Source organism: Oratosquilla oratoria, chromosome 6 (assembly GCF_046742065.1).
Source record: "Oratosquilla oratoria isolate Oo_2021 chromosome 6, ASM4674206v1, whole genome shotgun sequence".
In the NCBI taxonomy this organism is placed as follows: domain Eukaryota; kingdom Metazoa; phylum Arthropoda; class Malacostraca; order Stomatopoda; family Squillidae; genus Oratosquilla; species Oratosquilla oratoria.
The window spans coordinates 12,925,250-12,937,725 of NC_134782.1; the positions used below are offsets into that span (position 1 = coordinate 12,925,250).

General features: G+C 37.0%; 1 protein-coding gene across 1 annotated transcript in view; it reads right to left on the minus strand.

Moving 5' to 3' along the window:
* Positions 1-289: 289 nt before the first annotated feature.
* Positions 290-12,476, minus strand: part of LOC143026291 (phosphatidylinositol 3,4,5-trisphosphate 3-phosphatase TPTE2-like) — a gene marked incomplete at its 5' end in the record, with an annotated part of 55,137 nt that continues 42,950 nt past the window's right edge. The window contains 6 exon segments of the mRNA XM_076186424.1: positions 290-3,896; positions 4,054-4,127; positions 4,781-4,876; positions 5,418-5,621; positions 9,419-9,650; positions 11,531-11,673. Coding sequence (XP_076042539.1) covers positions 3,776-3,896; positions 4,054-4,127; positions 4,781-4,876; positions 5,418-5,621; positions 9,419-9,650; positions 11,531-11,673 — 870 coding nt within the window.

The following is a 12,476-nucleotide window of genomic DNA, read 5'->3' on the forward strand; positions in this document are numbered from 1 at the left end:
GAAACCCTGATATGTGCAAGACTGGAATATATGTTAGTAGTATGGTCCCCACACGGTGTGAAGGGTATAAGCAAGATTGAGAGAATACAAAGGGCAGCAAACAAACTGGTTCCCAGCCTGGCAGATAAACCATATGAGGAAAAACTAAAGGTACTGGGTCTGACAACTTTGAAAGATTGAAGAGAAAGAAGTGTCATGATTAGTGTTCAGGTCAATAAAGGGGATAAATTGCATTGATAGAAGAGATCTCCTGATTACAGATGGGAAGGCTTTAAGAGGTCATGGAAATAAATTAAAAAACATACAAGAATTTAAGAACAAACTAGATGCTGAAAGATACAAAGATGGGTCACTACGAGCATAGCTCTCTTCTCGTATAATCCAACTAAGTAAATGCAGTACTAGGTAAAGACACGCCTCATTGGTGCAGTAATAGCATTCGCAACCGCTACTACAGTGGTCCAAGTTCGAATCCTGCCCAGGGCTGAAATAATTTCAGTATCGCTGTGCTGCTAGTTGTTACTCCAACTCTTGGGCGGGAAATTGGGTTTGTGTGTGTGTGTGTAGGGTCGCAGCATTACCCAGAGATTGGTCATATATGAGCTCTGAGTTCTCATCTGGGAGGGTAATAGCTGTTGATCATGAGTCCAACACATGATCCAAGACCATGGCGAATGACCTCCACCAGGAGGTATGGCTGGTACCTGGTAGGCTAGTACATAAAAGGTAAATGAAACACAAATAAATTGTGATAAGTTTGTATATAATCATTTAACAAATAGGTAGTCTTGTCTGTCGTATAAAAATCAACTGCAGCTTTATGTACAATCACACAGTAACAACAAACAGGCAGTTAGTGCATAATGCAACACACATGTTGCATTACATGAAGAGGTGAAGTTGCTTTAGATATGATAGCTTAGTTCATACAGGGTAAAGTGAACCATATCCATGTTTGTGATAAGATAGGATGATATAGTTGGGTAATGAGAATGATAGGTAATGAGTAATCAAAATTCAGTGCCAGTGCAGGACAAATTTGTGCATACTGGCAGTGGACTTTGTACAATATAGCCACTATAAAGAGAAGTGTAAAGTGAGTCTGCAAGAAGTATTTGGATAAACAAAATAATTTACTTTTTAATGATAATATCTATTGCCTTGAGTTTCACTGATTGAAAATCTGCAGCCCCACACGAGCTGACAACAGTTCTCAGGTTCTCATGACCTCTCTGGGAAGAAACATTGAACTACTGTCTGAACTGCATTAGTGTGGAACTGTTTTTATGAAACCAACTTGTGATAGTTGTGGGAGGAGAGCAGTTGCCAGATGTCAATTCTCCTTATGTGAAAACATGGAGAAAATACAGTTGAAGTTGATAGAGAAAGATCTAGGCCCAGTCCTGAGACCAAAATGTCAATCCCCTGAGGCTGTACCCCCAGGTGGAGGTGAAGATGTTGATGAGTTTTGAAGAATATGCAGCAAGGAGAGGATTCTCCCTGATGTCCATCTCACTGGACCATTACATGCAGGTACCTGTCATAGGTCCAATTCTACCTTGTTTTAAAAACCAGCAAACAATAAATGATGGATAAACAAAACATTTACCTTATTTCACTAGCAGACAGCAGACCAATGAATGGGATTCCAATTATTGTGCATTTCACAAATTTTCTGCTTTCCATATTGTCTTCAGTTAACAATTACTAAAAGCCTGTGACAAGGTGGTCTGTCACAACTTGTAGCACATTTTATGCAATAAAGTCAATACTCCACAAAATGTATCATTACTATCATTGAGTGATAAGCCAAATTAATGATAAGATACAATGATTTGTTGCAATTTGAAGCATGCGATAATGACATGTACCTGCATTCTGCTATCATGAAAACTGAGTGAATGAACAATTATTAACAATCACAGAAATACCTTTTAGTAATCACATAAAAATATTATATTCAGCACTTGCATTCATACTCTTGGTAAATTACAGCCAGAATGAATGTTAACCCACCCATAGTGTGATACATGATGGAACTCCATACGGAGGGAACTAAGATCTAATGACAACAAATGCATCTTACTTGCTTCACACACAGACTTTAGCAGGCATAGGCTGAAAGCTGCATAAATGATGGTCCTAAAAATGTAAGCATTTAATGATATTATGACTTGGTCTTGTCTTATAATACAGTATATATATATATATATTTATGTGAGGATATGTTATACAAACTGAAAGATCACAGATATAGGATTTGAGGCTTGAAAGGCTGGGAGTGCTGTACAGAAGGAGGTTTACCTGTAAGTTGTAAGCACAGTCAAAAATCTCTGACATACTTGATTCATATCCTTTCCAAGCCATGTGCTAAAGAGTAACTAAAAAAAAAAAAAAAAAAAAAATTAATAGCTTGTAGTGCAGCAAATTTTGTGTATCTCCTTTGTTGCAATTAGATATTTAACTGTAAACCTTCACTGGTACTACAATGATTATGAAGAGAATTAGCCATTTTGAATAATTAACTACTATATGGTGAAATTCAGCAAAGCTGGTGAACTTTTAATTTAAGACATTCTCTTTCAGCAGTATATTCCAGCTGCCAAGAGAAATTTTTCCTTATATTTTTAAAATTTCATTATTCTTTTTATTTTTAACTTCCCAATATTTTTTGTAACTGCCCATGCACATTCAGCTCTAGCTACCTCTGCCACGTTTTAATTTCACTTGTAAAATCTTAAGAGAACAGATAAATAACCATTGCCTCATATTTCACCAAATGGAAATCCCTAGCCTCACAGTAGTCAGCAGCTGTTCTCAGACCTTCCCATAGTTCTCTGTAGTTAGAAATGTTGGACTGCTGTCTATGTTGCATTAGCAAACAGGAGGAGGAGGAGGAGAGGGAGGAGTAGGGCAGCAGTTGTCAGTTTTCTTTATGTGAACAAAGTGGAGGGAAAATAGTAAAAAATTATAGAGATCTTGGGCCTGCTCCAAAGACAGAGTGCCAACCCTGAGACAGAGGTGAGGTTGTTGATGGGATGTGAAGATGGGTAATGAAGAGGTATGCTCTCTGACATCCATTTTGTAGGACCGCCACAGGCAGGCTCCCATTGTTGGTCCCTGAATCCCTGTATAACATTTTTGATACATACTGATTTCAGGGCACTGTTATCAAAGTGCAACCAAGGACTGCTGATAACTGGTATTCTACTAATGATGGCAGCAGAGCAAAATGGAAATAGTGAAAGATAACTCAGCATAATCAATAAAAAAAGCATCTTGTCTAAAAATTGAAATTTTCCATAAGTCTTGGATATAAAAAATTAACACTAGGCCTAGCTCACTGCTTTGGCTTCTTTTCTTGTGTATGTCTTCCTCATGAAGCACTTTTTATAACCTCAAATTTCTCTCCTTGTCTGAAGTAATGATGTCTTCACAACAATAAAATAGTTTATGATGCTATAGTAAATGGCAACTTAAGTTCATTGTGAAGAATGACTTCATAGTTCATACATTTCAGACTTATTTATGCTAGATGTAAAAACTGCTTTCATGTTCTCTATTTTCAATTGGCTCTAGTACCACAAAGAGTGCAAACAGCACTTGTCTTTTTTATTATTCATAGTTGGGTGTGTAATGGTATTACATCATACCCCACAAATATGGAACAAGTAAGTTTGCCAGATCTAATGTTCCAGTAAAATAAATATTGTTATCCAATCTCTGATTTCACTTGATAAATGATTCAGTCTTCTTCTGCCCCTCTCATATTTGTCTAATAGGCCTTAGTCATGGTATCTACTTCAAAGTCAAGAGTGACTTCAAAGTTCTCCCGGAAGACATGCCATGTTTTACTTTTGTGGGGGTTATCCAATTCCTGCCGCTCCAACCTGAGTCTGCAAGTAAAAATTAGTCATTAGGACTAGAATTTATTTTGGTTATGTAAATGAAAAGTGGAGAACTTCTTTTCTATAAAAAATAAGTGAGGATGAATTGATAGAAATTCAACAAAAGAGTATATGAAAATAACCAATAAAAGATGAAGTAGATTACCTATTATTGTTGATAAATCCTGTATGAAACCAAAAGAAGAATGGGCAGTTCTCATAGCCCTTTGGTATCTTATGCTGCAGAATAGAAAAGAAACATGTCATTACAATCTAAAGTCATTTGGAAACCATAGGTTTACTTTCCAATCAAGCAAGTGGCTTTGAGCTGAACTATAGAAGAAGATAAAAAAATTGTGTTCCAGTCATTTTCATATCATCAATTTGGGAAGATTTTGGTTTCACTATGTAAGTGTCCTATAGGGTCAGCTCATACAACAAGAGCTCATTATTAGCCTTTGCGTCAAATCCAACTTTCTTTTATCATTTACAATTCATTCTTCCACTAGGTTTAAGCTATTCTAGATTGGGTGTCACTTTTCTGTTTACTCTGGCTTCCATCAGGCTATTTTATGGTACATGGTACCCCTCCATGGTACCCATTGGTAGCAAAGAGGTTATTTATCATAGCAGAGTGCAGGAGTAAGGGGAAATTTCATCTAAATAGCTTTCCTAGGAGTCCCAGGTATACTTACTAAGGGCATTTATAAATTTGGAAAAAAAAATGTAACGAGAAAAAGTTAGTTTCAACGTACGATTGTGGCCATTAAAATAAACATCTTACTTTGGCTAAAATTATATCTTCAGGAACCCAATTTAAAGTACAAATCTAATAATACGATGTATATATTGAAAAACATTTGGTGAACAGGGTGGTATTTTAGATTACATACACTATCAGCCAAGAACATGACCCTGGTGTCGCCCCGGATGACGGGAGCATTCATCAGTCGGACGGTGAGAGTATCGGCTGCCTTATCATAGGACGTCTGCAGAAATATAGAGAAGGGTGAGTGTGGCAGGGTGGTACAGAAGTGTTTGATTATGTGGATGCTTTGAATAACTGTTAGTGAAAAAAATCTGCAGTGAATAATTAATCAGCAGTACTGTACTGTGCAATGCCACAAAAACATTCTCTTAATACAGGGATGTTTGGTGGTGGTTGTAATAGTGGTAATGGTGGCATTGGTGGGTTGATCCCCACTAAAGATTTGACTTCCTTTCCATCCCCCTTAAACTTAGTTTATATTAACATTTATTAAACTAAAAGGAAAAAAATACAATAATGTAAAACACAAAATGAAAATGTACATATAGACAAATTTGCTATATCACAATTGTTTGTACAACTTTCATAATAATCACTTTTATCTAAATATTGCCCAACAAGCCTACACTCTCCAAAACAATGGCTCTTATTCCCCAGCAAACTCTGGAATGACATTCTTGCACTAACACCATTTCTAATTTGAAAACTTTTTTTTCTACAACCTATAAACCTTTGAGATCAGATTGGACAAATTTTCTTACCTGACAGTTCTTATTAGGTGAGATGCTGCAATGGAAGGGAATGGTATGGGCACGAGACTTGACCGAAATGATAAACTCTGACCCATCGCCTGCACCAACATGCCGGATGCCTCGAACACTGATTGTTGTTATGATAAGAGGGATCTCCTTCGGAAGTTCCCCTCCAGCACTCACCACACGCTCATAGTAACCAACATAACGACTCTGTTGGTAGAAAGAAAAAGAGCTCAGCGGAAGAAAGGATAGGATTCTGGTCATTATAACTGAGTTCAATCAAATTCCTCTCAAATGTATTTTACCAATTTTTCTTTAACTGTTAATCCTACAGTATACTGGATGGTATTATTCTTTCTATTCTGGCTGATGTCAAACTATGGGTCTCCACTATATGATTGGAATATGTTCCTAAAACATCAATTGTATAGTTATCCCATCTTTAACATATTACCTATCAGTTTCCCAAGGACTGACAATAAGACCCTGCACAAGGTTGTCTCATGAGATAGACATTGGAGAGACTCTACGAGTAGCTACTCCTCACCACCCAACTCTAAAGGCCATCAACACACTCACTTTTATCTACTAAAGTGCAGATTAAGCTTAAGACCTCTGTTTATTTCTCTCACACACACACACACTGTTCTTTCGAACATATTAGACAAAAGAACAGTGTGTACAAATTCAATACAGTACAAGAATTTAAGAGTAATCTAGATATGGAGCAATACAAAGATGGAACACCATGAGCATAGCTCCCCTACAACTAGGTTAAATACAACTAGGTAAATACACACAAACCAGTCTGGAATGGACGTCTAGAATGAGCTCTGGAGTGTAGCACTTTTTTGATAAGTTGAACTAAACACCTAGTTGGTATCACATTGGGACCGGGGAGTTTTGTTTATCGAGTGATTAAAATTATATCGCATAGTAAATTCACTTAGTGGTAAAAATCTAAAATAAAGGATGATGTAGACAAAAATATAGGGAACCAACAAAGAGAATACTAGATGTAAGCAGGGTTGAATTGCCGTTAGGTGTAATCCCAAAAAAGAGCAGCGACAAAGATGGCCCCAACACTTTTAGAATAAACATATGAACAAAGATTGTCCAAACTGAAACTACCAACCCTGGAACAAAGAAGAGAAAGAGGAGATCTATTGGCCATTTACAGAATCATGAAAGGCATGGAAGTCCTTGATAGAGAAGACTTATCAAAGTGGGATAAAAGAAAAACAAGAGGGCATGAAAAGAAACTCAAAAAGGATAGTTATAGAGGAGATCTGAAAAAAGAAAAAAAAAAAGTTTTCCACACAGAATGGTGGATGTCTGGAACAAATTGGACTAAACAATAGTGAATAGTGTGTACATAAACCATACAATAATTCAAGAACAAACAAGATGCTGAGATACAAAGATGGGTTACTACGAGCAAAGCTCCCTTTCCTGTATAATACAATTAGGTGAATTAATACACACACACGCTGTCAATACCTTTCAACTAGAGCTCCGAAGGCTAAAAAAAAAAATATATATATATATATATATATATATATATATATATATATATATATATAAATAAAAATAAAAATAAAAATAAATATAAAAAATAAATAAATAGTGTAAAGAGAACAAGGGGCCTGGTTTGTATTGAATGGGAGTGGGGAGCACTTCTGGTTACCGTATAATACACCTAGGTGAATTAATACACACACACGCTGTCAATACCTTTCAACTAGAGCTCCGAAGGCTAAAAAAAATATATATATATATATATATATATATATATATATATATATATATATATATATATATATATATATATATATATATATATATATATATAAATAAAAATAAATATAAAAAATAAATAAATAGTGTAAAGAGAACAAGGGGCCTGGTTTGTATTGAATGGGAGTGGGGAGCACTTCTGGTTACCCAAAATTATTTCTCTGCAGTGTTAAATTGATCTAACCAGAGAAAATGCAAGGTAAGGTCGAAAGAAGAAATTTGAGTCAAATATTAGAGATGGAAAGGGAGATGAGTATTATTAGAAACTTGAGGGGGAAAGAATTCATATAACTAAGGAAAGAGATTGTAAATGCCTTTTTGAAGCTAACAATTAATGAGATATGAGAACTAAAGAAAATAAATTCCAAACTAAATAATGAGCTAAGGGAATTAAAAAGGATCTAATGGAGGATGAATGTGAAAATGAAACGGTGAAAATCAATGATACTACCAATAGTGAGAACTTAAAAAAAGAGGTAAATCACAAAATACAGGCAATGTCTGAAAGAACTGAGGAAAACTTAGGTGAGGAAAATCTGCAGAGGATTAAAAAGATGGAATGAAAACAGAAAACAAAGTGATAGTTTTTAAAGAAATAGTACAACAACAGATGCAGGAAAATGCAAAGGACACAATTATTCAAGCAAAGAAAAACCAAACTGGGTCAGAGATACAATGGATAGAAATAAAGTGCATTGTGGTATCTGGATTAAAGGAAGAACATGGTCTGGTGAGGTACATGAGAGAAAAAGCGGAAAAAGAAAAACCAATAACAATTCTAAAAGAAGTACAAGATGATGACCAGGAAGTAGAGAAAGATATAGAAGTGTATAGAATGGGATAATATTCTAAAGAAAGAAATCAACCTCTAAGATCACAAATAGTAGAAAACATATTAGCAAAATCAAGCAAGTTAGCAAAGAGTGAACAATACTACAATATATGGATAAAAAGGGAAATGAGTGTTGAGAAAATAGAAAGAGAGAAGATACTAATAGGCGAAGCTAAGCAAAAAAAAAAAAAAAAAAAAAAAAAGAGAATGGTCTTAGACATGGATGGAAAACTTTTTGCATGAAAGAAAAATGAGAGTGGTGATAAGAGACAAACATTCTAATTAGGATGGAGTGATTAGTGGAGTTCCACAAGGAACAGTACTGGCCCCAATAATGTTTGCTATATATATCAAGGAATTGAAAGTTATATGAGTTTTGCGGACGATGCAAAACTGTTGAAAAAAGTGAACACGATAGAAGACTGAGTTGCTGCAGAGTGATCTCAATAAAGTATGGGAATGGAGTAGGAAGTGGGAGATGGAATTCAATACTAAGAAGTGTAGTATAATGGAATTTGGAAGAAGTAAAAAAAGAATAGTGGATCATAGAAATTAAAAAAGTGAAAAATGAGAAGGACCTGGGAGTCATTATTGTGAATATGTCCCCTGAGAAACATATAAACAAAATTTATGGAGAAACTCATAATTTGATAAGAACAATCAAAGTGGCATATACATACCTGGATGAAGAAATGGTGAAGAAAATAATAGTCACTTTGATAAGACCAAGATTGGAGTATGCAGTGACGACGTGGTCACCAGGCACAAAAAATGTATGACAAAACTTGAAAGAATACAAAGAGCAATTACGAAATTGGCACCAACTCTCTCAGAACTATCATACGAGAAGAGACTGGCAAAACTTGAGCTACAGACATTAGAGCAAAGAAGAGAGAGAGGAGACTTGATAACTAATTATAGAATCATGAAAAGCATAGAAATCATTGATAGAGAGGATCTAATAAAATGGGATGGTAGAGATACAAGAAGACACGGAAAGAAAATAAAAAAGACAATTATGGAAGAGAATTGAAAAAGAACAACTTTCCCCACAGGATAATAGACGTTTGGAACAAGTTGGATGAAAAAGTGGTGTGTGTATGGCAGAAGTGATGCCCCAAGGCACTTACCACATGTGCAAAAACGATACACGAATTTAAAAACAGTCTAGATAAAGCGAGATATAGAGACAAGACACCACGTGAGCATAGCTCCTTTTCCCGTAAAATACACACACTCCATCAACTTCCAGTAATTTTCCACCAATTTTTTACACGAGGAATGGTGACAACAGACGACAACTCCCCTCGTCCTGTTACAAACTTAAGTCAACAGTTGACTGATTGACATGAAATCCCGTCCCTCCCGTTCCACTAACCTGACTCGGGGTCTCGACCCCTTGGAACTTCTTGCCAGCGTTCTTGTCAGTCCTTCTATCACCGAAGTAGCCAAGGCAGTGCTCGGCGTCCCTGAAGAGCCCTGTGTCAATGAGGAAGACGCAGATCATAGTTCCTGTGCGTCCCTTCCCTCCCTTGCAGTGCACCGCAATGACGTTCGCCTCATCACGCGCCATCCACTCCCGGACGCTCTTGCTGAACTTCAGCATGTCCCTGAAAATAAATATGTATATATAAATAAACAGATAAATAAATGAATAATGTTAATAGTAATAACAGTAACAATAATGATAATAATGATAATGACAATAATAAGAACATAAGAACATAAGAAATAAAGGAGACTGCAAAAGACCATAAGGCCTACACTAGGCAGCTCCGTATCCATCACCACCTGTCATCCACATCCATAAAGTTGTCTAATCGTTTTTTAAAACAACTGAGAGTATCAGCGCTTACTACGTGGTTACTAAGTTTATTCCATTCATCGACCACCCTATTTGTAAACCAATTCTTGCCTATTTCCTTCTTAAATCTAAATTTGTCCAGTTTATACCCATTACTGCGAGTCCTGCCCTGTTGTTTTATTATGATGACCTTGTTTGCATCACCCTTGTTATAGCCTTTGATCCACTTGAACACTTCTCTTAGATCACCCCGCACTCTGCGTCTTTCCAGAGAGTGTAAGTGTAGGTGCCTAAGCCTCTCTTCGTAAGGCAAATTTCCGAGTCCTTGTATCATTTTGGTCATTCTTCTCTGTACTGATTCTAGTGAATTTATGTCCATTCTGTAGGACGGAGACCAAAACTGTACCGCATAGTCAAGGATGGGTCTAACTATCGCTAGATAGAGTTTAATAATTACCTCTGCACTTCTATTCGTTACCGTCCTAGCAATGAATCCTAATGTCCTGTTTGCTTTATTTCTGGCGCTAATGCACTGCTTCCTGGTTTTAAGGTCCGGACTCACCAGAATTCCCAAGTCCCTCTCGCACTCAGATTTTTCTAAAAACGTGTTATCTAAGTTGTATCTATTTTCGGGGTTGTGTAGCCCTACGTTTAACACGCTACACTTAGAGATATTGAAGTTCATTTGCCATTTCACCGACCATGTTAACAGTTTATTAAGATCATCCTGCAGAATCTGGGCGTCTTCTCCTGACCTAATTAGGCGTCCTATTTTAGTGTCGTCCGCAAACTTACTAACATCACTATTTAACCCATCGTCTAAGTCGTTTATATACATAATGAACAACAAGGGACCCAAAACCGAGCCCTGGGGGACCCCGCTAGTAACACTGCCCCACCTAGATTTTATTCCATTTATGGTGACCCGCTGTTTTCTGTTACTAATCCAAGCTCTAATCCATTCTAACACTTTTCCTCCTATGCCATGGGCTTTGATTTTATTTAGTAGTCTCTGGTGTGGCACTTTGTCGAACGCTTTGCTAAAGTCAAGGTAAATAACATCGTAATTTTCATTGTTGTCTGACGCCTTATATACCTTAGTGTAAAAGGATAGAAGATTAGTCACGCATGACTTACCTTTGGAGAAACCATGTTGATGATGATGATGATGATGATGATGATGATGATGATTGATGATGATGATGATGATGATGATGATGATGATGATGATGATGATGATGGTGGTGGTGGTAGTGATGGTGAAGATGATGACGATGACGACAACAACAAAAACAACAACAATAATAATAATGATAATAATATTAATAATAATAATTAATAATAATAATAATAATAGTAATAATAATAATAATATCAATAATAACAATAACGATTACAATGATGATGATGATGATGAAGATAGTAATGTACACATATATCAAGGGATTTTCCCCCTTTACAAGGGAGGTAACCAAACTCAAAAGTATAAATCCACTCTCACCCACTTCATCTCCATATACTCCACTCCCATTCACCACCCGTCCCTCCCTCTTTTCTTGGCTCTTCGATGACAGGTCATCCCTGTATAATTTTATTCAGAAAACACTTCGCAAAACCGTTCAGAAACGAGCTCTTTATCCTCTGCGAGTTTTCACGAAATACTTGCAGGGTTTTGCCGAGACTTACGTGAGTGGAGGAACGTTGTGGTCGTCGATGAGGAACCTCTCGACGCTGCCGTGGAAGTAGGATTCTTCGTAGTGTCTTTCTGAACAGAGGTTGTACACACGGTAGCGCCCCCTGTGTTTCCTGTCCAGGAACCTTGCCACTTCCTGCAAGATCCATAGAAAGTGTCATCAGCTATCTCTGGATAAGCAATTTGGAAAAAAAGATAAATAAAAAATAAAAATAAATAAATAAATAGATAAACAAATAAAGTTGACCACACTCTAAAGATACAACCCTGGATCATCTACACTCAGGTCACCATCCAGTAAATAAGGACCAATGACGAGTACCTGCTACCCATTTTCAAAACCTGTAATCCCCATCTCGAGGCCCAACCATGAGGGGATGATACTCGGTCCGTGGACCAGTCCCAAAATCTCTCTATCAAGCTAGGAGAGCCGACAACCAGCGACTGTTCATCTCCTACCACTTTCAGCCGGTGGCATAGAAAAAGTCCCACACTGATAAAACACAGACAAAGGTTCAAGAGTTCCTTCTCAGAGATCCATGGGAGGACCCAAGGACTGTTGCCAGGTACAGTGGGATTGTGGGTCTCCAGTTAGTGAAACTCGCGGGAATCCTTATCATTACCAATACATGGCTGGCCTAGTAACGCTCACTCTATGCCCAAGATGCAAACATTACACACAATGCAAAGAACACGTTATCTTACACTTACGGTTTCACAACCCAGGCAATTCCACAAAACCTCTTGAGTGATATATGAGCCAAGTCAGTGGCTATGGCCGGATTCTTCGAGGTTGTGGATTTTATTTCTCTCGGTTGATAAAACGACTCTAAATGTCTGGCAGGAGCTCGGGAGTGCCTTCTTCGGTTCCATATGTATATATAAATACATATATATATATATGTATATACAGTATACGTATATATATGTACATACATA